This window comes from Branchiostoma lanceolatum, chromosome 2 (genome assembly GCF_035083965.1).
Source record: "Branchiostoma lanceolatum isolate klBraLanc5 chromosome 2, klBraLanc5.hap2, whole genome shotgun sequence".
NCBI classification, from domain to species: Eukaryota; Metazoa; Chordata; class Leptocardii; order Amphioxiformes; family Branchiostomatidae; genus Branchiostoma; species Branchiostoma lanceolatum.
In genome coordinates, this window is record NC_089723.1 from 7,763,667 (window position 1) to 7,791,391 (window position 27,725).

Here is a 27,725-nt window from a genome sequence, read left to right on the forward strand (position 1 = left end):
TCCAAAATCGACCTTGACCTTTGTCTTCCCAACACCCATCCACATACCAAAGGCCATTACAATCCATCCAGATGTTCTAGAGTTACATGTGTATGCTTGCGGGAACACAAACACACACAGACACACCTAAAACAATATCTCCATTTTTTATTGAGATAACAAATCTGTAACTAACCGTCTGTGTGAGTGCTTTCCAGCAACTCCTGAAAAACCTTATCCACTTATTTTCATCTAATCAGTAACTGAGAATGTGTCTAAAAATAACAGTACTGTAACCTAAACATACAAATCAATAGCTCTTCAGTAACTCATCTACATATCAATTCAGGTAGTACTCATTTATGTACAAGTTACACTTGTCTTCAGGCTTATTTCTCAATCACTGATGAAAGATGGTGGATACTATCTGTAAAAGTCTGACTCTTAAGAGAACTTATCCAGTTGCTTGATGTATTCTGTGTTACGAAATGTTCTACCTGGATGTCTAAGACCACACCATTTTAATTTCTTGGTTAATGGAATTTTTAAAAAATGATTAGAAAATCAACATGAAAACAGAATCTCAGAGAGGAAAGTTTGTACTTTGGTGCACACAGTTTCAGGGTGTGAACAGGGTCAGGTGCAAGTTTTCACCCAAGCCTTCTGTTTTAATGTATGTCCTTGTGCTAAAATGTTGCAAAAAAATCTGTTAACCAAGAAATTAAAATGGTGTGGCCTAACCTTCATAGACGTACTGCCTACCTTGTAAGTGAAAGCATACTGCTGCTTGGTCATGATGGCGCCTGCCCTCTCGTGCCTCATATTGTGTACCGTGTTCAGGACATCCGCCGCTCCTGTATCCTCCATCCACCTCATCCCGATATCAACCGCTATCGCCACACCAGTCCGACCTGAGCCAGGACTAAGGAAAACAACAACATGATAAGAAACAACACTCAAATTAAAGGCACCCAGAGCATTTTATGACGCTTGAAAACTGGAAATATTCTAGTTGCTGTAATCTTTATCAAATTAACATTTGATGCCACTGTTTACCACATTTACGTGCGGATTTCTTATCAAAAGTGTTCAAAAGCGGCACAAATATTAGGTACATGGCGATCTTCTGGTTTCACGCGCCTACTGTAAATACTGTAGATACCATAGCCCCGCCCACCTCCGTCAAAGCGTAGAAATGCAAAATAAAAACATAAAAATGCAAATATTTGACGGACATGCAGATCACCCTCTCATTGGTCAAACCACTAATTGTGATGGACAGTCATGATCAGTCTATTAGGCCTTGGATTTTCTATCAGTTCTCACCACACAACGACATCGTATCTTTGCTAATTCAATTTCGATATATGTAATGGTATAGTGTCATTGAAACTTACTATGTGTAGGAATGACTAAAAATTTTAGTTTTTCATTCAAGTTTCAAGTCTCATAAAATGCTCTGGGTGCCTCTAATGTTTAGCACACAGAAGTATCTATTTGGCTACCAATTCTCTATTGGTTATGGGGTTAGGCAGCAGGGAGAAGGTTAAATAGCCCACCTCTACAAAAGGACCACCTGGCCAATGTGGCCACTTTCTGCTGGTCCCTTAAATAATTTTTCCCATTGACACAAGCATTAAGAATCCTATCTATTATGACCACCTGTCCACATAGACCAGATTTTATCGGTCCCCTGATCAAATTATCTTCTTGGGCAGTTTTGACTGTAATCAGAATTGTCACAGTGTTGGTTATTCCTCCATCCTTGCTCAAGACAAATGATCCACTACTCTGGGTACCTGAGCTTTTGGACACATGACTCCATGTCTATAAAAACTTTTGCATCAGTCCCTGGTAAGGGATAAGGAACAACAATCAAATCAAATAATCAGAATTGCTACATTGTTGGTTAATCCTGTATCTTTACTCAAGACAAAAGATCCACTACTCTGGGTTCCTGACCTTTTGAACACACTGACTTCATGTCCATGAAAAATTTTCTCATCAGTCCCTTGTAACATTTTTGGTAGTAATAAGCCCAGTGTTCGTTGATCATAGCAAAACTTTTAGGGATCAGCGACGTTTGAAGGTTATAGAGCCACGTTGAAAATGATAGGACAGATTTTCAGGTAAAAAATATGTGCCACCCACTGTAGATTTTAAAATCGGGCTAGCAACATCTTCTAGCAATACAGCCAAAGCTTGTCAACTGCATGACAGGGGTGAAGAGAGCACACCCCAGTTTATTTGGGGTTTCAATTGGAGGCTGCGCACCCTCGAGTCTAGGTACTGTCTCTTCCAGGGAATAATTCTGAAGTAAATGAACTGTGTATGGGATGAAAGCCTATCCCTTTCGCTACAAGACTAACTGAGTTTTGTTTCTTCAACCTCTCTAATTTTGGTAAATCAGAAGAAAAAAACATAATTTTCACGTCAAAGATGGTGGGCAAATTTTTGCATTTTTGCGTAGGATAAAACTTGTAGAAAAAATTTTGAGGTAGAAATGACTGATGTTGTCAGAAAGAGGAAAACCCTGCGTATAATCGAGCCTCACGTATAAATTCTAGTACTTGAATTTCTTTAATCATCCACAGCGAGGCATGTCAACATCACCCACAGAAAGCAACAAAGGTCAATCTCGGGTCAGGGGACACCTCAACGTGGATGGATATCCGGAAATACAGCTCAGACCAAAACGCAATTTTCATCAAAAACACACCAATTCATATGCTTTTCAGCCATGCTGGTATCTAATATCAGTTCGAAGCACATTATGAGAAATGTGAACTCAAACCCAGCCCCTCGAAACCCTTTCGTCACTTTTTTGTTGCGTACTACCATGGACCCCGGTCGCAGAAGAACTGGGGTGTGCTCCCTTAAGTGACATCAATCATGATAATCAGAAGTACCTGCAGTGTACAACGACAGGCCCAGCTCTAGAGTGGAGGACTTCCCTGGACCTGACGGTGACCCGTACATCCTGCAGTAGGTGTATGATGTGGGCGGTCGTCCGCGGGACCCCAAACACCGGCCACGACGTCATCCAGTAGTGGGACACCTCACGACACAAGTTGAACTGAAACAGGTGAGAGAGATGTGACTTGTATAATTCTACCTTCATAGCTATTATCTGGCACATTGAACCCATTAAAAATCTGGACACACACAAACCCTTCTTATGCGTAGCTCCTATGCCCAGCATCCAAACAGAATATAACTTTTCAAACTTTGGAAATATAGACTGTTAGTGCAGACAATTTCTAGAGACTAGTAAGTAGCCTCGCTCACAACTAAAAAAACACAGATGACCTCGCTAACAACTAACTTATATCCATGGTCTGGCGAAGGTCGAGAGACCATTGTTGGCTTTGTGTCACAGGGGCTTTCAACCAATCTCAACATAGAAACATGTACATACTCTGTACTCATGTCAAAACTAGACCAGGTACAATGTATCTCAAAGGATTGGGTGAAAAGACCAATTGGGCAGTGCCCCCTACCTCCAAGTCCTTTAACTGCAGGGTTGTGATTCTGTATCCCTTCCTCCTGCAGGACTTCTTGGTGGTGACTGAGTAGTCCCCAAACATCAGCGTGTTGTGGAGTCCCTCATCCAGAGGAAAGTACTGAGCACACTTCGGCTGGAAAAAATATAAAACATTAGCCTTCCATTTGTTAGGTTCCTGTTATCAAGTTTATAGAACTAAAAGTTTTTTCTGACACACACTTGAATAGTAACGGAATAAAAGCATTAAAATTCAGATACAAACACTCTCTCATTGGTCGAACTGCTAACTACTGTGCTATCATTGGTTGAACTGCTAATTACTGTGTTATCATTGGTTAAACTGCTAATTGTGATAGGCAGTCAGAAGAAAGTCATATCAAACAGTAATCAGTCTGTTAGTTAATGATGATTAGCATGAAAGTTAGAAGGGAAAGATTCACAGGATGTTTCTTCTATCCAATGTCACAGATCTAGATTTCTTTTATTACTTTGAAACAACCCTTACACAAAATTGTGACCATGGCACTACCCAGCAGCACCACCTAGCATTAGCAGTTAGTACTGCAGTCTGTATAGAAAATGATCACATGCAAATCTGAAACCTTTCAATTATCAATAGGCTGCAATAAGCTGGCTGCCATTCATGTTTTCTTCGATACCTTCTCTTGGAAAACCAAAGAAATCAACAAGTTTCAAATTTTTGCATAATTTGGATATCAGTGTGTTCATTTTCCTATTTTTTTTTTAAATATTTGTCATGATTTTGTGACAATTGTTTGGCATGCTCTCTATGTTTTACCTTCTTTTCTTCTCCGGCCTGAGTATACACCAGGAATACAGGCATGCAATAAGTAGAGAATGAGAGAACATTGCAGGGTTAGACATGGAAAACACAGAGTTAGGTTGATGTTAGTAAGATGTCCTAGAGAACTACATGTAGTTTTTTCATATGATACACTATGTCAAAGAAACCGTTCTTCTGTCTAGGAAGAAGGTAAAGTTAAGACAAGGTTATACTTAGTATGTCATACATCCTACCAAGGCTAAGAATGACAATACAAGGATAAGATGTTTGGTTAAAGGATTGTGTTGATAAGATGACTCCTAGGGACGTCGTGGTGAAACTAGGGACGTCATGGTGAAAGGTAGTAGCCACAACAACAATGACGACAGGCACATTCCATAAAGGCACAACATGATAAAGGTGATGCATGCCTTTACAGCTTCTTCAAAAAAGAAATATTTCCGCTTTTTCTCTAGAGAAGGAAAACACTGTTTTTTCGCCCCATAGGCTTACATGTTATATTACGTATTTTACATGGGCGCATTCATAATGAAGCTATAGGAAATGCGCCAATGTTATTCATTTTATGTTGAGAACATTTACCCTAGACCATGTAAAAAATTTGCCAACAGTTTCACTACATACAACCTCTTTTTATGAACTTAGCTACACCCCCAAAAAGGCACTTTTCCAGCTGAAAGCGCAGGAGCGCATCACTTACAAAGCGGGGCTGTGCACGTCCGACCTCGTGCGCAGCTGCCAAACTTAACCTGCTAATTTCTTCAGTTAAAAACAAGCTTTCATCAGTTTGACGCTTGAGATCAGTTGGGCCGGCTAAAGGGAAATTTCCCACCGATATAAACACACGTTCATGTAGTCGTTCGTTTTTTGGGGTACGGATTCTTTTAGGGTACCCACTAGGAGTAATACAGGAATGAGACCTTAACCACAGCCAGTAAGAAACAAAGCAGGCAAATGTGCTCCACTGACCACTTCCTGCTCCTCAAAGTCTGTCAGCATGACGATGGCAGGAGCCTGCTGTTCCCACACCATCCGCCAGAAGTCCTCGCAGGTCTGCTCCAGGGGGGCCTGGGTGGCGATGTAGGCCCTGGTCTGGAACTTGTACCCCTGAAACAGACATGTGTTACAGTAAGGATTTTGCCAGAAAATACATAAAGAATGTCATGATGTGATCATAAATCTACAGGTTACTCTATGCAAATTTTCTGTTTATATAGGTCTATTTCTTATTATCCAGATCATGATACAACCACAACTAAGTGGCTACTTTAGCCTCATGTTCATTTTTTTAAACATATTGCCAAAGATGAAGTTATTCGGTTTCTGTTCTAGCTTTGAATACAATGGTTTATATCTTTTCTTTGCTTGGGAATGTTGGTCCCTTTTCTTTTCAGGTGTATTATCCATTTACATGCACTACAGAGTTACAAATCATTTTCTGATACATTTTCTTGTACAACTTACGGTGACAAAGTTGGCGTTGATGTAGTCAGAGTGGGGGAAGCCTGGTCTCTTCAGTAGGGGAACTCTGGTCTGCACAACTGTAAAACAATAGCACAGACTTCTGTAGAACTATATGATGCAACTCTATTATTTATTTTTGCTGTAAACTGTTTGTTATTTTATTTATCTATCTATTTCTTGTGACACCACCCCTCCACTTGGACCCCTGGGAAGAACGGACATGTATATATATGTATATGTGCTGGCCGACAGGGCCTTCCAAGGAAAATAAAGGTTTACTTAAAAGCATTCTACAACATAGAACGTTGCAAAACCTATTATTGAAACTTGACTGATTAAATTAATGTAAATCTTTATATGTATATGTCACAGTAGAGATTGGAATCCAGTAGAGTCTGGAACTCTACTAGTAGAGATTGGAATTCCAATCTCTACTAGTAGAGACTGGAATTCCAATCTCTACTAGTAGAGTTCCGGATTCTACTAGTTGAGATTGGAATTCCAATCTCTACTAGTAGAGATTGGAATCGGGATCTGAATATTGAGATTCCAATCTCTACTAGGAGAATTCCAGATTCTACTGGTAGAGATTGGAATTCTACCAGGACAATCTCCAATTCTGATAGGAGAAATTCGGATTGCATCAAAATGTTTTGGAAAATGGACTGAGTCATTTCACACCTAAAATTTAGCCTTAGAAATTCACCATTACTATTTTAGGTTAAATACTGTATGTTTTAGATATCTAATAAACCTTCTGTCAAGACACATTGTAACCATGCGGATTGCCGTCCGGTCCAACCTTAGTCAATGGCTATTTGTAAATGCCACTGATATGTCAATCAGATACATTTGCATACAGCCATTATGGGTTAGTGACTCAATATGCTCAACCAGTTTTTCCAGTTCGTTAGTGACTCGGTATATAAGAGCTAATTAACCCCTGCCAAGCCAGTTCCAAAGTTGATGTCAAAGTTATCAGATATCTAAAGCATGAAATAATTCACCTAAAATAGTAATGGTGAATGTAGGCTTACCTATGCTGCAATTTTAGGTGTGAAATGATTCAGTCTATTCTCCAAAACATTTTGATGGAATCCCAATATCCAGATCCCGATTCCAATCTCTACTAGTAGAGATTGGAATTCTACTAGTAGAATCCGGAACTCTACTAGTAGAGATTGGAATTCCAGTCTCTACTAGTAGAGATTGGAATTCCAATTGGAATTCCAATCTCTACTAGTAGAGTTCCGGACTCTACTGGATTCCAATCTCTACTGTGACATATACATGGTAGTTTTATTTTCCATTCAAATTCATGACACTGCAAATGCATTTCCAATGTATTACACTGCAAAAAGGTCTGAACTTGCAGTAGTCAAACGAAACATACCAGCATGAGAAATGTTAACTTAAACTTTTCAGTAATCAAATTTATTTGATTTTCTCCAGGACATTGACTTTTGATTTACTTTCCTTTACATGTACCTCTATTTGTGCTGGACTTGGACTGTGCCCACACACTTGGAGTAAGCAATCTGAAATTCTTGCTTTTACAATTTGTTGCCCTTCAGTGAATTCGATTGTAGAATTACAGTGATTCAAACACTTTTGAATGTGAACCATCTAAAACTCTTGGGACTGAGGTATGTTACTCTTGAGTGAATAAAAAGTCTGACAAAGGTTTCTTTCATCTCAACTCATGTTTATGTAACATCATTGGCTGCTGTCCAGACAAGGCTGAAAGAGAGCTAGTAAGTTTTAGGTACTGAACAGCAACAATTCTGAAGAGTCTTTTTGGTACAAATTTGTGGTGGTTCAAATGGTTGAATTGTAAGGAAAGTCGTGTAAAGTGCCCTTCCCAAGGGCACAAGATCAGCGACCCGACCGGATTTGAACCCTGGACCTAGCTAGGGGACACGAGATTGAGAGGTCACAGGTTTGATTCCTTGCGCTCATGGCTAATAGTGGGGTCGCGTGGCGTAACTCCAGCGTGTTTGGCCCAGAACCCAGAGGTCCAGGGTTCAAATCCGGTCGGGTCACCGATCTTGTGCCCTTGGGAAGGGCACTTTACACGACTTTCCTCACTTCACTCAGGTGAAAATGAGTACTTAGCCTAGGTTAGGGACGTCCCTCGGATAGGACGTTAAATGGAGGTCCCGTGTTTGGGGAGAGCCACACCCCACGCACTCACGTTAAAGAACCCACCATACCTTTCGAAAAAGAGTAGGGGCATGCCCCGGCGTGCAATGGTCCAAAACCTTACAGTCGGTATATAGGCTACAAAAGTCTTCAGCAAGTTGAAGTTGGTAGCCTCAAAAATGAAAGACAAGACTAGACATTGCGTCCTTAGAAAAAGCACTTAACACAACTTTTCTCACTCCATCCAGGTGTAAAAATGGGTACCTGACTTTGGTTGGGGAGGTTAAAGGCGGTGGAAGGAGAGGGATGGACTCTGCCGTCCAATACCGTGCCCTACAACTAGACGTTTAACACAACTTTTCTCACTCCATCCAGGTGTAAAAATGGGTACCTGACTTTGGTTGGGGAGGTTAAAGAATTAGCGAAATAAAAATGGCTAAATTTCAGATTATATCCGCTATTGATACTACTTTTGATTTAATATACACATTTACGCCGAATAAAGTCCGTTCTCTTGATATCTGCACATTTTGAACGTCGCGCCACTGAACGGCCAATCACTTTTGCTCACCGGCCTGAACCCGGAAGTGACGTCACCTACAGAGAATGCGCCGGAACCTCAAGCAATGGCGGGTGTTTCACATGTTGTCAGCTGTTTTCCGTATCTTTCTGTCGACATGTCGTCAAAGTGTGTTGTCAATGACGGTGTAAGTCTCCATACGTCCTCTAAGGATGCTGAAACAGTAGGTCAGGCAAGTTTGCCGCACGAGAGACGGTTTTTCAACGGCCGAGCGATCGCTTCTGTGCTCGGCACATGATATTTGAAGCCGAAGTGTTTTGATGGCGTCCAGACTCTGAAGGAGCGACTTGGGCCTGGCACTTGGCAGTCGGAAAATGCGTCTGTTACCTACGGCAGTTCCAGTCATCTTTCCTCGCGGGCAGACCGGGACAAAGTCAGAGACGCCGTGAGTCGTGGGCGGTAGAAAAATTAAAAGAGGGCAAGATTGGAGGTAGGTAAAATACTATAGGTAACGTTAAATTTATGCACACGCCGCGGCATGCACCGTGGCAATAATATTTGTCAAATTTCAAATAGTTTCGGGAGACTAGAAACGCGTACAACAACAATAGCGTACTTTGTATGTCAGAGTACCCAATGAAACGCCAAAGCCGGTTGTTATTCACCCGCTGCGGTGCCTATTTTCCCCATAGACACTGGGTAGTGGGGGAGGGGGGCGGTTTGTTTACACTGACATCTAGCTCTTCCTAAGACTGAACACGCACACTGATCTCAACACAATGTTTTGTTAGTGGTTAAGGAGGGTAAACCCTACCCAGGAAAGGTCCCTTGGAGCCATGAACTATCGTTTGGGCAGTCGTTTTTATCGGATTAGGGATTTGTGTGCGTCTGCTAGGAGGTAGTTTTCACCCAGCCGCACAACTTCAAAGTTCTAGATCTACTGACTAAAACTTGAACTGTGATGAGTAGTGGGTGAGGTGCATAGTTGTGAACAATTTTGTGCCGTGGTATGTTTTCTTTTACACAAATTATGATAATAAAAACGCATTTGCATGTGGATATCCATGACATAAGTTGATACAAGGACATTGTACTATATAATGCCCTTGGTTGATATATTAAGAGTTACACACTAAACTTGCCAAAGGGAATTAATCACTCATACCAGTAACCAAGGGGTACAATCAGTTAGCTCATACTGTTGGTTTTACCTGTAATGTATTTTTGTGATGCATATAACTATTGTGCAATATTTTTCTAAAGGCCTTTATGTATATTTCAGATAATCGCTGAATGCATGGCAATCAGTCAAGAGGAACCAGAGCAGCTTCCCCCGGACAATGATGCTGTAAGTTTTTGTCCAAAAAGCACAAGTTTGTTAGTTTTCCAGCGGCTCAACATGATGCTGATTTGTAATTTGTAAGGCCTAAGAAAAAATGTTCAAGCACAAGTATGTTAATAAACTGAACACAAAAAAAATACAATGTTTACAACACATTCCTACTTCAACTGATAACAGGGTTTGAAATACAGCAAGAAATACTGCAAGAAAATATGTAAGAATTGTTGGCCTGTTGTAAATTTCATCACTCAGATGTTCGATCAAAATCTTTTTACCTACCTTGTTAGTAGTCGACTAAAAAAAGCCTAGAGTCAGCAGGTTTGTCTAGGATTGGTCAGGTAACAGGAACAGAACATTTTTGCCTAAGCATGGCAGGGTAGGACAACACAATTCTATAAGCTGGTGCCAATATTTTGTCAATCTCTCCGTCAATGTTATATAAAACCTCCTTGATCTCCCTTACAATTTTTGAAAATAATTGTGGAGCCTGCTTGATACACTGTTGTGATTGGTAATGTTTCAGTGTCCTACAAATGAAGTCCAAGAGAAAAGATTAATATTAAAGGTCAAAATAGTAGATTTATACAACTCATTTGTATTTAGTGCTGCATACCTAAACCTGTGTTCAGATTCAGAGGTTCAGACTTATGGTGGTTTAAGACAGTTTAGAACAAAAAGGAGAATATAACTATAAGCAAGATTTTTTTTTCCATGTCCAGACTTGTTTCCAGACATTTATTAGTTTCACGTTAGGCCTAGTCCAGTTCAGATTAGGTATGCAGGAGTGCAGGACTATTTGCATTCATCTAAAATTTGAATCTACATGTATTTGTTTTTGTGTATGTATTCAGGAGATGCTGCCAGATAGGACATCCAGTGGTGTTCAGGTGTGCTTGCACCACCAACAAGAAATGTTGCCATTCAGAACCTTGGTCTGATTTGTCTTTGGACACAGAGTATGAGCCATCAAGCAACAGATCGGGAGGACCCGTGTACTTCCTTGGAACAGGAGCAGTTCACCACTCAAACACAACATTTTTGGCAATGTACAGAAGTTAGCACCCTTTTGCATGCAACTTCAAAAAGCCTCAGGATGACCCATTTTTAGTTCAAATATTCAAAAGCTCCACACTGCATCTCTTATTAAATTTTTCTAGAAAAAAAATGTTTTATGAGAGCTAGGATCATTTCTACAGTGTACAGAAGGGAAGGTCTCCCTGATCCTGATCATTGCACAGACAGGAAGGACCACTCAAACCTCTTCTTGTTGGGATAGGCAATATACCTGTATGTCCTAAATGAAACAGACTCACTGCACACTTTTGAGTATTTTTCGTGTTTTTCAAAACAAAATTCCAATTGAAAACATTTGAAGACAGTTATGTTATAAAAACTTCCTATTGTAATAGAGCATATCCAGGGCCCCACTGCAAAGCAGTGTAGTGCACTGAGTTGGGCCACAATGGCTAAATAAAACAGAAAAAACAAACAAACAAGCATGCAGTTAAATTATTTGTTGTGTAACTTGTAGCTGTTAGACCTTGTGTATATTGACTATCTACCAATGTTAGCACTGAACTGCTTGAAATTTAAAAAAAAGATTACATGTACATGTCTGTCTGCTGGATGGTAGATTTCGATAATTGTTTTGTTATTGAACAGGGGCATCATTATCATGCCCTACATAGAATCTGTACTTACCTGTATTATCTGTTAAGTAATCTACACACATTTTGTATCAACATTTGTATAATAACTTTATTAATTAATAGAGCAAGAATTATAATTATATGAGTTTGTTTCTTTCAAGAATAGTTTGACAGCCATTACATTCATGGCATTACTGGTATTACCACTCAGTAGTGATCATATTCAGCTTTATAACCAGAGGTCCTGGGTTCAAATTTGGGGTCCCCTGATGTGTCCCGTTGACGTTATGCCTTGGAAAAGGCACTTTACACAACTTTCCTCACTTCACTCAGGTAAAAATGACAGTACCCATCTTCGGTTAGGGATTAAATGGAGGTCCTGTGTTTGAGGAATGCCACACCTTGATGGGTAGGAGAAACCAGCACACTTATCTAAAAGAGCAGGGGTCTTTCCTGGTATGAGTGGATCATATAAATCTGTCTGAGTGGATATGCAGCTTGTACTCTTCAGTACAAATCTGGTGTGTTATGCCTTGAGGCGGTTTACCGGGTATGCAATATGAACTAACAAACAAACATATAAACTCAGCAGCGGTTGGAATAATGTTGCAGTTGCCTAATGAAACACCATATACAGGAAACGTATGTATGCAAGGACATTATGATGTCCTTGATGTATGTAACTATGTACCTTTTATCATTAAAATAGTAGAGTCAAGTTAATAAGCACAGGAACTTTAGCTAAATCATGCAATTTATTCAGAGGGTTTATAAAATTAATTTACAAAACAATAATACGTGAACAATCCGATCTAATCCGATGCACCGTGATGGTAATGAGGTAAAGATAACAAATATAGTAGTAACAAATTTGTCCATTAAATTTGAAGCACCCAAACAACCCCTTGGGTGGGAGGGGGGTAAACCACTTACTGACAGGTGGTTCAAAAGCAAAATGTAAATTTTATGAAGCAAGATGAGGACTTTTTCACGTGTGACGATGTCTGAGCGACAATGATCAACTAGATTTTTTTTTTTCAATCTAGAAAATTTTTCTCAAGTTTGTTTTGTTGCACGTTTCTTTTTTCGGATGTTGCGGCAGGAACGTAGGTTTAGGCTCCGTTTTTTTTTTGTCCGGCGATTGTTTCCTACGTCATATCCAGGAAAATTGCGTAACTATCAAAAGCATGGAAAATGCCACGAAAAGCGTATCATTTTGATAACGTATGCCGCTACCGCAAGTCCAGGAGTAAACGAAAACTTGGTGGAAATAATTCAGAATAATTTGTATCAAGTCTCTGACCCTATGACGTCTACTGACGAACTCTCCAATTTCCCCAAGCCAAAAAGTATGCTAACTCCAGCCAAGTACACTAAACTGCCGATATTGTTCACCACTATCCAAACAATCTTGCCGTAAACTAGCCACTCAACATTCTGAAGCCTAAAATTATAATTTTTCTTCGTGCACATCCATCGATTCCGTCGGTATATATGCCCTCCGCCCTACCGCCATCACGCTCCCTCCCACGACCTTCGTCGCCACCATCGTCCAGTTATGGTTCAGATCTGAACGATGTAATTCCTTCCTCGGTCCCTCCACTGGCTCCTTACGCTGGACAACTTGGAATTAGGTCTCTACACTCGAGGAGGAGACGGAAAACCGATCGGTTGTGTCCGCCATTTTCTGCAGTGCACCACGCCGCTCGCCGCGCGGAGCTTCTCTGTAGATGACGTCATAGCGCGCCGGGCAGCTCACCCGTTCTGGCCGTAGGTTGTTCGGCGGGTGTCGAAAATGGGACTTTTTGAAAACCCGTATAAACTTTATTTCTCAACCATGACGATTAAAAACTATATCAACACGTTTCAATATATGTATAGTTTCTGTATTTACGTGTATTTTAGACAATTGATCATCTTTCGTTAAGCCTTTAAAGGCGGTGGAAGGAGAGGGATGGACTCTGTCATCCAATACCGTGCCCTACAACTAGACACAGCTAACAGTTCTTGCCAAAGACCTATCTTGTACAAATTGCTGAATACATAAGAAAGAGTCGGTCAGTACACCTACCTGGGAGTACATTCATGTATCTGTTCTTGTCCTCAGTACCAGGAGGGATGTCAGAGGCCTTCGGCATTGGCATTGGGAGTGACTGTGAAATAGAGGAGTAGAAAGAGTCCATCATTTCAGATACAGCGGTGGTCACTTGTATACAACTCTACTTTAATGTCTCTGAGATCATTCTAGATGACAACTGTACAAGGTTTAATTCGGTTTAAGTCTGCAGCTAGCAGCTAAATGTGCAAAGGCTTAAGTGTGATAGGTTGTTCAGTGTAATATAACCAGCTGCTGCCGTGCAGTGGGCCTGCAAAGCTGGTATGTTAAGCTGAAGGGTGGTTATACTAGCTGTATAGATACAGCTAAAGGGTTCCACATCTATATTTCACCGGAATCTTTGCATTAGATCACTATATCTACTGTATCCCCTATGCAAAACATACATCATTCTTACCTCAAATTCTTCCACAATGGTTCTGATGTTGGAGTAGAACTTCACGATGCCGCTCAAGCTGAGGAGGTTACAAGGTCCATCCTTTGAAAAAAATAACAAGCCGGTTAGTTGGTTAAGTTTGACATATTTCCATAAATACAGGGGAGACTGTGAGCTGAGAAAGCGCCAGATCAGTAACTTTCCTCTGTATGACAGTAGATAGATGGAAAGAGGATCGATTATCTTGCTAACCGACATCTTTCGCACTGCAGTTGCCGATTTAACTTCCTCATTAGTTCAGGCTCAAATGAGCATAGTACACAAAGTTTGCACTTTATACCTATACCTTATACCTGTCCAGTGCAGACTGCCCGGTAATCTAATACCTTATGAGTCGTTTTGTCTGAGAGTTTTAACTAGGCGATCGAAAGATGCCAGTCTGCTACGTATATCTACTTTCCATTGCATGACAGGCACTTTTCATAACACCATGCATGAATTGCTGAATGCATCATGTTACATCATCCCATAACATTGCTACATGTACAACTGAGCCGAAACCTAGCCCGCTTAATTCTACCTATCAAAGCTGCCAACTATTTGAAATAGTATATGAACATGTGCAGGTCATTTACATAAAACAGAACTGTGTTTAGCCAAGCAAAACAACCAAAAGCGGCATTCTATGACTCAAAGACATACCATCCTTAAAGGATTACAAGAAAGGAAGTGGACTCCAATACAAGAGGGACTGGAAAGAGACCGGTTTGGTGTGCAACCAAAAACTGGACTTTCAACTCTGTTAATATATTCTTGGGGACCTTTAGTCTTTCCGATGTTTAAATGTACACTCACTTTCAAAGAGTCCATTATAACTGTTGATAGCATGTTGGAACAAACGACTGGTTGTGGAATTATCATTATACTAAGTCTATCTTTTTTACTTTTCACGCCAGAATGTCATAATTATTATTAATAAGTGACAACAGCCCTTCTACAATATCTTGTTGGTACCTGACCTGATACTTACCACCTATACATATTCTAGGCATATCTACATGGAACTGTTGGAAACTGAAGTTTTTGGGACTTGCAGACAAATGTCCTTAAGCCGGCGTCACAATTCATGTGAGCATCGGCCGAATTTGTAGATCGCCCGAAGCTCGACAAATTTCGAAATCGCCCGAGCGTCGACCATCTTTTCCAATGAAAATCTCGGGTACATCTGTCGAACACTAAAAACCCCCCATGAGATGGTACCATCTCTTGGACATGGACGAAGTCAGTATCGACTAACCTGGTAAAAGGCCAATATTTGGATCAACTTTTATTTCTAAAAATCGCCCGAAGCCCGCGTAATCGACAGGACGTTGGCCGTACTTCGGCCGAAAATGCACATTTGAAGCTCGCCAACACGTCGGCCGAGCTGAATTTCTTATTTGTGACAGGGGCTTTACTGTAAATGTAATGCTTGGCCATCATCAAGAGCAATGGACAACCAATGAATGCTTGGAAAGGACTAAACTGACAATGTGTACATGATACTTGAAAAGTATTATGAATAATGTACACCAACTTGTTAACAAAAACATAACTAATCAATATTCTCCAAACATAACCTTTTGAATTCTTCTTCAGGTCAGGTAACTTAGTGGGAACAATGGGAAAAGTTTTATCATAAAACAAACATGACACAAATGTGTGCACAAAATGGCTTCCAGTGTTGGCAGAAAAGCACAAGGCCGACAAGAAACCTGGGGGTCTAAAGTCTCCTCTAAAATGGTCCCCCTCCTCTATTTGCCTACTGATAGGCTATCTCCAGCTGTTTAATGCGTTATGTATTGTTTGGTAGCACAGCTGGGTATATGACAAGTCAGACATAAATACAGACAAACCTGTACAAGTGACCACCCTTACATAAGGAAACCTGGCCAATGTGACCACTTTTTGGTGACCCCTTAGATAGTTTCATCGCATTGACATAAGCATTAGGAATCCAGATTTTAGTGGTCCCCGAGTGGTCGTCTTGGGAAGTTTTGACTGTAATAGTAAGCCTGGCAATGTCCTGAAACAATGTGGGTGGGGGGAGTCTGTAGCATTCAATCAAACTGTATTCAGACAATCTTCAGTTGTAGTATCAAGGAGATAGACACAGGAATGACACATGCATGGAACATGGCAGTATCAGGGCTCGAAATAGTGGGTGCATGTGCACCTGTGCGCACCCAAAATTGGAGCTGTGCACCTAATTTACCTAGATAATTCATATGATTGTTATTTTTGTATAATTTTGACCTATTTCTTTATAAATTGTTATTCATTATAATACTTATTATGTTTACAACTCAAAATTCACTTTGTAGTTCCTCTTCTTTTCATTTGTTTCATTAGGATTTATGTTACAATTCCAATTTCTTCTTTCGTTAGTTTTTCTTAGTTTCGATGATATATAATTTTGTAAAAATCCCATTTGTGTAGTTTAGGGGAGGCCCCTGAAAAGCCGTATAGGCTTCTGGCCTCTCCTGCATGTATTCTTTGCTCTATTTATCTTTGTTTTATATTGTACATATGCGAAGAAACAATAAACAATAAACAATAAACAAACAACATTTTTGTACTCTATGGGGTAACGGTTCTCTTGTTAGAGTTAGGCAGCAGGGAGAAGGTTAATTCCAATGACATCTGCAGTGCTACGTGCTGGTACCACAGACCTGTGCTGTCACACTTGCAGCTGTCTCAACCTGAGCCACAGTCAACACAGCACTGCTGTTCACCGAGTTTAACATCTGTAACAGCAGCTGTTACTGACACAGCTAAAAGTCTAAAGTGTCAACTATGTACTTATCCATAGTTGACACTTGAGAATCAAACTGACTGAGGAAAAAATGAGAACAGAGACAGAACATCAATTCATCCAGGAACAAGGAGTAAAAGAATACACACAGCTGACAGCAAAAACAAGAAACACAGGAACACAGTCATCACTCCAAAGACAATGTACAGAGAACTTTGTCATCCGACAATAAAAAAAGTTGTAAGAACAGTAATTCTTGTGTAGCATTTACCGGGCACCCATACAACCCACTTACCATAAAGTATGCAGGGCTCGAAATACTGGGTGCATGTGCACCAAAAATTGGAGCTGTGGACCTAATTTTTGACTGTTGGTGCAAGATATTTTTGTACGCTGTAGGGTAAAGCTACATGTATTGTACACTACTATACAGAATATGTTTGCAATCTAACTATCAGAAAAAGCAATATTACCTTTTGTTGTACTTTATTTCATGTATTACTTGTTTGAAATTTTGAAGTTAGCTAGAGAATTACAGATTAAAGTTCTTAAGAGAGGCAGAAGCGTTAAACTTTGAATATGTACTTTATGTTTTGCAGACATTCAACTTTATTGCACGTTGTGCACCCAAAATTCTTTCTGTGCACTTAATTTTTTTGGTTCGGTGCACCAGTGCACCTATACCCAAAATGGAATTTCGAGCCCTGGGTATGGGAATATAGGAGCCCCGGTAAACTAACTAGTGTAAAAACCCAAAGGGGCGAGTACGACGCTCCCGGGATTCGAACTCAAGCCCATCCCAATCCGCACGGCTTGGGAATTCAACACGCTAACCACTAGGCTAAAAGGTCCGGACCTGTTAGACTGGTCAGTTAGTGGAGGTTGATCCCCACTGTTACACTAGGATGGCACCTAGGCTACCAAACATCTAGACTCCTTTCCCCTTACTCACCCTCTCCAAAGCCTCGTTCACAAAAGCCAGTTCTGACTTGGATGGTTCTGAAGACAGCGTACTGGACTTTTCAGGAGAGCAGTACTCTAGAGGGAAGGAATCTGTAGTGTCCAGGCCCTGTGTCGACTTGTTGCCATAGTACTGTCTCTTGAAGGCTATGTTCTGCTGTTTTCTGATGACCTAAAGAAGGAAAAAGAAAAAAAAAGAGAATTTTTAGGTATGGTTACTGTAAACTACATCCTCTTTGTAGTGTAGAAATGCCCTATTTGTTTACCATAAACAAATATATCTTAATGAGATTAGACGTCAATCACATACATATTAACAATGACAACGCTACACAATACGATATGCGTATTGCGTAGAGTTTTCCTTCTTTACAAATAAGTATCATATCTCCACATACATGCATGGTTTGGGATCTAACAAAAAGGCACTTTTACAATAGCCTGGGTGCCATCCTAGTTATAGTTTTTAACCTCCCTATGATGGCACCCAGGCTATTCTTATAGGTCAGTAGTATTGAATAGAAGCCAACTACCCAGGACGTCGCTGAAAGATCCCCTAAAATGAGTCATTAACTGATGCCAGATGTTGTGATATGGGGAAGGACAGTAAACAGGAAATTGTGAACTACTTTTCCACGATTTTAGGATCTTCTTGCCAAGAATGAGTTTCTCTCTTCCCAAATTGCTCCCAAAAGTGCAAGTGGAACATTAAGTGAAGTTGAACACTCTGGTACATCGGGCAATGACCTGCCACCCCCCCAGACACAATAGCAGCCCCTATGGTCCAACAGGTTTAAAGATAGCTACTTGAATTTCTTTAGTTACTCATTTATATATCAATCCAGATACTTCATATACAGGTCTATGATAAGCCTCATTCTCAGTCACAGATAGTGGATGCTATCTGAAATGTAGTCTCTCCCAGACTACATGTAACTACGCCGGCTATAGGGAGTATATTTGCCAGGGTTTCATTTGCAGGCGCCGCTACATGAGCGAAATGTGATCTTCACCGCGGACTGACTCTACTGGCTACTAATTCCTTTTTCTGCAGAATTCTACGATCCATACGCCCGTAAGAGGGCCTGGTGAAGGGCTATCTGAAATGTCGGACTTTTTAATTTTTAGAATGTATCCAGTTGCTTCATCTATTTTGACGCAACATTGTACTTGGATGCAGGGCTGTCTCCAGCTTAAAATGTTTTTTCCATCCAACTCATTGTTTGGGAGCCGATGTTGTTGAATTTTGTTGTTAAATCTGTCATTTTAAGCTTGCAAAAATACCTTTCCATCCATGTCATATCATGAAGTTCAGGCTTTTTTGAAGGACGAGTATTGTCCGTCTCAAGATGCAAATTACCGTCCAATGACGGAGGGACGGTTCCTCAAGACAGCCCTGCTTTATCAATGAAATAAGTGTAGACCTTTAGAATGAATCCAGTTACTTGATTTATTCTGTATGATGCAATGTTGTGCTTGGATGTCAAACCTTCATCAATGAAATAATGTAAAAGCATTGAAGTTCGCAGTAATTTAATTTCGTGGGAGAATATGGAGCTTTCGAGGTGATTTCAAGTCCAAAAACAAGGTAGTAGACGGGTAGAAGACAAAACAAGAATCTTGCAGTGGTTTTAAGTTTGAGGTGAAGAGATCACTGTGAAAACCGCAAACATTAAACCACTGCAAACTTTTCAACATTACAGCAAAGATCTTCACCTGTATGGCTATGAAGAGGACAAGGCTGATGCAGAAGATGACAGCGATGGTGACGGCAGCTGTCACACCTATAGACATGGAGCCCCGTGTCCCCTCCCTGCCTGCTACATCTACCTCAGGGGGGCCCAGGTACACCTTCTGGATCTGGTGAGGAAATATAAAATATATGATCAAAGAAATAATAAACATGGAATTTACACAACTTGATTATGGACAAGAAAGTATGCCAGTAAATATTTTACAACAAAGATAGAAAGTTTACTGCAAGTTCGTGCCCAAAGGCTAATTGCAGGTAAATTGTAGAAATATAGCAAAAACATACATGCAGGGCTCGAAATAGTGGGTGCATGTGCACCTGTGTGCACCCAAAATTGGAGCTGTGCACCTTATTTTTGACTGTGGGTGCACCAGTCCACCTAGATATTTTTGTAGGCTATAGGATAAGTGTACTATTGTACACTAAAGTATATAGAATATTCTACCAGAAAAGGGAATATAACCTTTTGTTGTACTTTATTTGATGTATCACTTGTTTGAAATAGAATTACAGATTGAAGTTCTTATAAGCATTAAACATTGTAATTATGTTTTGCTGACGTTCTACTTTATTCTATGTGGTCATTGTGGTGCACCCAAAATTCTTTCTGTGCACCTAATTTTTTTGGTTGGGTGCACCAGTGCACCTATTTCCAAAAATGAATTTCGAGCCCTGTGTAACATGTGACAGTGAACTGTGACTGACATTGTTGTAACCAAAAAATTATAGACTATTTGAATACTTGGCTATATCTAGACAAGCTGTATTTGACTTCTTTTTTGGAGGCTCTCTTCTTCTTCTTTTTTACAAAAAGTCTGACTTTTTCTAGAAAATAGAACGAAAAAGCTGCCATAACACTGCCTAAGTATCAAATGTGTCGGTAGCTTCGGTATTGTCCACAGGGGAGCCCCTTAACAACTGTCTACCCGCAAGTAGCTAGAATTGATATTCAAGTCAGGTATACACATGCAATAGTGCTATCATAAGGTTGATCTTTGTTATAGTCTGCATCCTAGTGGTACCCATTACTGATAGCCAAGTGTAAGACATAAAGACATGCAGAAACACATTTGGTGCATGAGAAAAATACTGTCATCAGTCATCTATTTCTCTGTATGTACTTGTATGGCTGTGTACCTAAACAAAAATTTAGGTACAGCTACGGTACAGTGGTTGGACGGACCTGTACATGTACCTGAATAAGTTTGGTCAATTATCTGTAATTTAAACATGGAGCCAAGTTAGCCAACTGTCTTTTTTAGTGGTAAATTGTCATCTTTGTATGAGGATTTATGTCTTTGAATCTGGAAAGAAGTCTATTTGCAAGTTTTCTTCATTTTCAACCGTGAGGTTATCAAAATTGTCATCTCTGTCAAGCGATTTACCTACCTTTAGTCTAAAAAATGGTGTCCACTAGTGTTTTAGTTTGTTCAGGTACGTGTACAGGTACAGTAGATGTTCAGGTCCTGTACCTAAACAATTTTACAGGTACAGGTACAGGTTTTAGGTACACAGCTCTATTACAGTACTTGTCTTACCTTCCCAATGAAAATCCCTCCTAAGACATCACGATCTTTGCTCAACAGCGAATAGATGTCTTCAGTCATTTTGGGATCTGTCCCATCCTTCCCAGTCATGTAGAAAGAAACAGTAATAGAGCTTTCCCTTGTTTTCCTGGAGCGCATGGGCAGACATATTCTCGTGATGTTGATCAACACAACGTCTGTGTATGTCACATCGTTTACTGTCTTCCCTCTTAAGACAGAAATCACAGCGTTTTTAAACTCCTTTTGAGCTTTGCAGAACTGCGGCCATGACATTTTCATCTCAACCATGATGTAGGAATCAGGATCTGGGATCTGTGTGATGACTCTAGAGGTAGGGTGTCTAGACGTTACAGCTGAGGTGCTTACTGTGGTGCTTGGTGTCATAGTTGTGGTTTGGGGCCTGGTTGTTGTAGTGGGGCGTATTGTTGTAGTGGGATGTATTGTTGAGGTTTCAACTGTTGAAGGTGGCATGGAAGAAGGTTTTATTGTGGGAGGGGGTATAGTTTTGGTTTGGCTAGTGGTTGAACTTTCTGTTGTGATACGAGCAACAGTAGTCTCTAAAATAGTGCTTGACATTGGTGTTGTATTCGGAGGAGTGCTTCGTTCAGCTTCTACAGTGGATGCCAATTTTGTAGTGCTGGAAGCAGTGGTGTCGCTTGGCAAGGGTGGTCTTGAAGTTATCTTCACTGTTGGCTTTTCTGGCTTCACAGTGGACACAAGTGAAACATGAGGCAGTGTTGGCACCCAAGCAGTAGTCCTAGATGAGCTTGGTGCCACCTGCACTGTTGGAGTTTGATAACTTGGCTCTGTAACAGGTCTCACTGTGGGCGTCCTGTCACTTGAGTCAGTCTGTTTATAAGCTGTTGTGGGAGGTTCCTCTGTTGGCACCCTGCTCGTTTGTCGATTAGTGGTAGATCTTGCTGTGGCAGTTGTCTCCAACTGTTGGAAGTGAGTTGTCGTCCTCACATGCTCACTCTCTGTCGGCTCAGGTTCTGTGGATCTTATCAAAGGAGGTTCTTCGGTTTCAGCCCCAATATTGGGGTGTCGTGTCCTTGGAAGCTCAGTGCTTGGTGCAAGGATGGGCCTTTCAGTAACGTCGGGGATTAAAGGTCTCTCAGTTTCCACATGTTCTGTAGGAGGAGGCGGGGATGGTTCTCTAGGAGGAAGTGTCCGCTCCCCATGTCCCTCTGTAGGCTCAGTGGGAGGGCGGACAGTTGGCTCCCTCCCAGACTCCTCTGTGGGTACTGGCACGGTCCTGGGACGTGTCACGTGACCAGGTTCGGTCCCTTCTCCCCCCTCCCCTGGGTTGTTGTGGTTGTCCAGGTCCCCATCCTCCTGATGGGAGCTTGAGGGCGGCCATCGTCCTCTGGAACTGGAAGGTAGCTGAGGACCCTGGGTCTGCAACCCCCCTCCAGGGTTGATGTTGACAGGTTCTCCATCTGTTAGAGGATCACCGATTGGCTGATCTCCATCTCCGTTCCTGCTTCTTGATTGGTCCTTATCCTTCTGCCATGACCCAGGGTTCAAGGACAAGCGGCTGTGACCTCTGCCCAGCGCAAACAGGGGAGACTGTACAGCGGCCCAGGCACCCCACAGGTCGTGTGCCCCTGAAACATAAATCATACCGCAGTCAATTCACAGTTTATTTCTCTGTCTTTCCATTTTGAGCTTGCCGACAGAAATGTTCCAGGCGCATGCCTTTCTTCACCTGAAATCTGGGGTAAAAGCCAAGTTTGTACAGTTGTAGTAGCAGGACACTTCTCAAGTCTAACATAGGCATGAACGAGACACACACAAGTTTAGGTTATCAAGGCATTAATTAGTATAAAATATGAATGGTAATGTACTTGGCTCTACTTAACATTACAACAATGTTTGAGGGCTTGTAAGCAATCATAGCCTCCGTTGCAGACTCCTTCCGGCTGTTTTCTTTTTCAAGTTACAGTTTTACTATTACGGTTTTTTTCTTGTTCCCGGCCAGCAATAAGAAAAAAAATACAATAGTAAAACTGTAACTTGAAAAAGAAAACAGCCAGAAGGAGTCTGCAATGGAGGCTAAGTAATCAAGACAGTCTTTTTGCTAAATTCTATCTCAAAGCAAGTTGAACTTGAAGCAGACAACCTTTTCATAAAGGGCTACAGTCAAACCTGCCCAAGAAAACTGCTGAGGGGATCAATGAAATCTGGTCTATGTGGACAGGTGGTCCCAGAAGACAGGATTCTTGAAATGTGTGTGTCAATGAGACGAATTATGGACCAACAAAAAGTGGTCACCAGGTGGTCCAGACGGTCATTTGTACAAGTTTGACTGTAATACTTTAAATGCAGAAATGTTCGCGGTGGTTTTATGTTCGCAGTTTTCACGGCGACCGTTTCACCGCGAACTTAAAACCACCGCAAACATTTTTGTCCAATGCTGTAGTAGTATGTGACTATAGCGCTGCCGCGAAATTAAAACCACTGCAAACACTCAGTTTTCTCCTTAGCGTGGAATAAAAACCATGCGAACTTAAATGCATTTACAGTATGCAAGCGATGTCAGACAAAATATAATAATGAGTTTGTAAACCGTGGTCAAACAAGAACAAACAACAAACTGGACAGACAAGGCTCATATCTTGACCCAATTCAGTCAAAATATATCAACTATATGTGTCCATATGGGCTCACTTTGATCATAATAGCAAACTCTGATGGAAATGGGTTAATCATCAAAACAGGCCCTCAAGATCTCTTGCACTTGACTAGAAAAATTACTCACTTAAACTTTATCCAAACGAAAACCGCCTCAAAACTATGTCACATGTTTGGGCCCTCTCTACAGTCCACACTTTGCCCACTGACTCACATCTGAACAGAGAAAGTTTTTTTTGTAAAAAGTGAAATGATAGAAAGAGTCATTCATTGCAGCTGTTTTGAGTTTCACAGGAATCTATGTGCCAAATGCCACTGCTGGAAGCCTGCAAAGTGACCTCAGTTGGAGATCTAGGGTACAAGCCAATCTTCTTTGGTGTACAGTGTACTATTACTGCAATATCTGGATGAACGACATACTGTAATGCATTTAAGTTCGTGGTAGGGAGAAAATGGAGTGTTTGTGATGGTCGATAAGTTTGTGGTTTAAACAAGATGATAGGCAGGCAGAAGACAGAATAAGCATTTTTGCGGTGGTTGAAACAAGAGGGTTATAGGCGGGTGGAGGACAGAACAAGCATATTTGTGGTGGTTTTAAAAATGCGAAATTTCAACATTTACAGAACTATTAGTTTGCCTTTATGCAAAACACATTGTTATGAAAGTTGCAACCACCTGGATATGATTCTAAAAAAAAAAAAAACAGGGCTGTCTCCAGCTTTAATTTTTTCAGCCCCTAATTGTTTGGGAGCCCAGGTTGTTGATTTTCCTTGTTAAATTTGTCATTTTGAACTTGCATTTTCATCAATTTCAGTGAATCATGTCATGTTGTATAATCCAGATTTTTTGGACGGACAGGGTAAAATTTTTGTCTGTTTCAACAAATACATTTTGGCCCTGGGAGGGAGGGACATATTCTCCAAGCAGAGGTTTTGGTCGGGTGGGGTAATAGTGGCCGGGTTTTTTTACGTTACGGGAGGCCAACGTAAAAAAAACCCCAGCTACTACCCCACCTGACCAAAACCCTGCTTGGAGAAAAGGAGGGACAGGTCCTGGAGACAGCCCTGGCTGTGACTGATCAAGTTTTCCATGTAGGCAATCGTGCCCTGTCATCAGTTTCTTGAACCTATTTCATTTGGAATCCAAAATAACCCTGCACAACACGCTGTTGTGAAAGTAGTACATTGTTATTGACCAGTCAACGAATGTCATCTCAAAGCCACCTGGATTTAATTCACAAAGGTGCATATAATCAAGTTTTCCACTTCCAATAACCTCATATGCCCTGTCATCAGTTTCTTGAACTTATTTCATTTGGAATCCAAAATACCCCTGCACAACACTCTGTTGTTTAAGTAGTAATTGACCAGTAAACTAATGTCATATCAAAGCCACCTGGATTTAATTCACAAAGGTGCATCTAATCAAGTTTTCCACTTCCAATAACCTCATATGCCCTGTCATCAGCTTCTTGAACTTATTTCATTTGGAATTCAAAATACCCATGCACAACACGCTGTTGTGAAAGTAGTAATTGACCAGTAAACGAACGTCATCTCGAAGCCACCTGGATTTAATTAACAAAGGTGCATCTAATCAAGTTTTCCACTTCCAATAACCTCATATGCCCTGTCATCAGTTTCTTGAAGCCCTAATACTTTGGAATCAGAGTTACGCCAAGTAAACACCCCTCCCACTGAGAAAACAACCACACAGCACTTTCATGGGCAGCCAATCACTAAACAAGCTATAGGGGGCGGATCAAGGCCAATCAGAAGCTCCATTAAAACTTCATTTTATACAGGAAATCAACCGTAAAGAACACAATCAGCCACTTTACACAACAGTGACAGGTTGTTGAACAAAGTACCTGCTCCATTCACATTTAATCACTAATGGAATGAGAAAAACAACTTTTAACTTCAATTCTACTGCTTTGTTATGGTTAGCTGAAAGACAGGCTATCAACACTAACATGCAACGAAACATGCAACAAAATGAAGTTTGCTAACTCCTGTTGATGGATAATGTATACAGGTGCAGAGGGAGGTTCTACACAGTGGACAGCATTTTCACTACAATAAGCCTCTGAATGTCTGTCTCACAACATTTCATGATTGTAATATGTTGTAGAGGTAGTTCTGTTAGTTCTCCATAGAAAACAGTCTATACATATGGAGATATCTATAGTATAGTCTCTACTGCACTTTGGATGCAAGATAATGATATATAGGAGTCATAGGACTGAACCATGGATTTTTGACAAGCTAAAATAATTCTTTTTTATCTTTTTCAATGGCATTTCAATTTTGGCCTGCAAATAGTACAAGGGTACATCACAAACAACCTATAATAAACATACATCTTTATAATCACTATGTCTTTAATTTTAAAGTAACAATCAAGGAGTCTTCTCTTACCTATCGCCACAGTTATCAAGAACACAGCAGCTCTCCGAGAAAACATCATCTACTTCTTAAGGATCCGCAGTCTTCAGTGCCATCTTGTCATGCTGAGAAAAGAAAAATAACAATCAAAATGTTAAATAGAGCCAGGCATCACCTGTTCTTACCTTTGAGTAGACACCAAATCGTTTTGGACCACATTTCCAAACTGGTGACAAAGCAGTTTGCGGGAACAAAAAGTATGATAAAAAATAACACACAAAATGTTTGAAAAATAGTCAAGAGCACAATCTATGTAGATTTCTTGATAGTATTACACACTTTTAATTTTCTTTCCCACTTTCCTAGTTCGGGCCCAGTTTGGAAATGTGACCCAGCACTGGAGCCTTCCAACTCAGTTGGCCAAAGCCAACAAAGGGACGAACACCCCCAAAAAGGTGACATTTAAAAAGGCTTTTAGCCAGCCCAACAAACAAGCTGCCAATTTTACCTACCACCAATTAAGGAGGGATCGGAATAAGTGAAATGGGGAGAAAGAACTGGATGTGACCCAAATTGTAGAAACTAAGACGTATAGTGATACACAAACAGGGTAAAACTCGTTTGTTCATGGGACCTAGCTTGTAGAAATCAAGACATTGGGATACACACACTCAGTAATGCTGAGTTGTTCTCATCTGTCAATCTCACAAGGACCACTTTGATAATATTTGTACATATCTTGTCTTTAGCAATATGCAGATTCATGACCATCAACCAGTGAAAAGCCCTCAAACTTTGCAACCATCCTACCACATGTCCAACATTACCTACATTACTAAGGGTCTTTCTAAACCTTAGTAATCTAAATAGGAATCTGTGGAACCATAAAAAGTTGTCGTAAGCATATTTACCAGGCCTTTCTCCTGGTCGAAGTCCAAACCAAATCCACTACACCTGCCTGCTTTGATAGGTTATACATTCTTCTCTTTCACTTCTCTTGTCAAGGTTAAGTCTACATGTACGTGTCCTTCGCATGTCACAGAAGACATCTATTGAGTCTTTACAGATCTATAGATCTCTCTCTCTCTCTTGCATATTTGTGACAGCTATCGCTAGCTGTTGATACCGCTAAAATGTGGGGGTAAAAAGACATCTCCAAACAGACGTGTACAGAATTTAAATGTTGACAACCTAAACTACACAAAGAGCATTTGAGGAAACAGCCAAGAAAGTCCTCACATAATATTGTTCATTCACCAGGACTAGCCTTTTGTAATGGCCTTAGCCTTAGGCTAGTTGCAAATTGGGTAGCCTTGGCGTTATCTCTTCATACATCCAAACAAATAAATCTTTAAAGATTTGAGTACAAATGCCATGCAGACAATGGCGGACCACCTCAGTGGAAGAACTGAAAAGCGGTAAAGATGATGATGATAATGAGGCATCCTAAAAGACGCAAAGAAAATCTAAGATAACGGACAACAAAAGTCCACACTGTCCTTACCTATAGATATAAGATGTTAGCACAAGGTGGTACATAGCTAGATAACAATGTATATGTACCACACACCTCAGATAAAGCTGCCAAGATCGTGACAATCAGTGTAAGGTCTCAAGCGCTGGCGGAAAATACAGCAAGCATCTCTGACAACCTATTCCATTCCCATTCCCATTACCTTGACTTCATACTCACTCCACCTCTGTGGGTGTGCTAGCTGGTGTATGAAACAGACCATGTTAATTGTTTAGCTC

General features: G+C 40.7%; 1 protein-coding gene and 1 long non-coding RNA gene across 3 annotated transcripts in view; one reads left to right on the forward strand and one right to left on the reverse strand.

Annotated features, from left to right (window-relative positions):
* The window catches only part of LOC136427324 (uncharacterized), a 37,618-nt gene that overhangs the window by 3,339 nt on the left and 6,554 nt on the right, over positions 1-27,725 (reverse strand). Inside the window, exons 2-13 of one of the 2 annotated variants that reach the window (XM_066416136.1) lie at positions 26,007-26,098; positions 20,944-22,559; positions 19,369-19,512; positions 17,645-17,824; positions 13,920-14,000; positions 13,478-13,559; positions 5,754-5,830; positions 5,259-5,396; positions 4,284-4,301; positions 3,480-3,617; positions 2,889-3,055; positions 742-901 (exon numbers count right to left, since the gene is read on the reverse strand). In XM_066416136.1, coding sequence (XP_066272233.1) covers positions 742-901; positions 2,889-3,055; positions 3,480-3,617; positions 4,284-4,301; positions 5,259-5,396; positions 5,754-5,830; positions 13,478-13,559; positions 13,920-14,000; positions 17,645-17,824; positions 19,369-19,512; positions 20,944-22,559; positions 26,007-26,055 — 2,850 coding nt within the window. In that variant the 5' untranslated portion in view covers positions 26,056-26,098. The remainder of the gene's footprint in view (positions 1-741; positions 902-2,888; positions 3,056-3,479; positions 3,618-4,283; positions 4,302-5,258; positions 5,397-5,753; positions 5,831-13,477; positions 13,560-13,919; positions 14,001-17,644; positions 17,825-19,368; positions 19,513-20,943; positions 22,560-26,006; positions 26,099-27,725) is intronic. The other variant, XM_066416137.1, reaches the window with a different exon arrangement.
* Positions 8,300-11,546, forward strand: LOC136427322 (uncharacterized). The gene is made up of 3 exons (XR_010754397.1): positions 8,300-8,905; positions 9,698-9,763; positions 10,609-11,546. It is a non-coding gene; the product is annotated as an uncharacterized lncRNA (long non-coding RNA).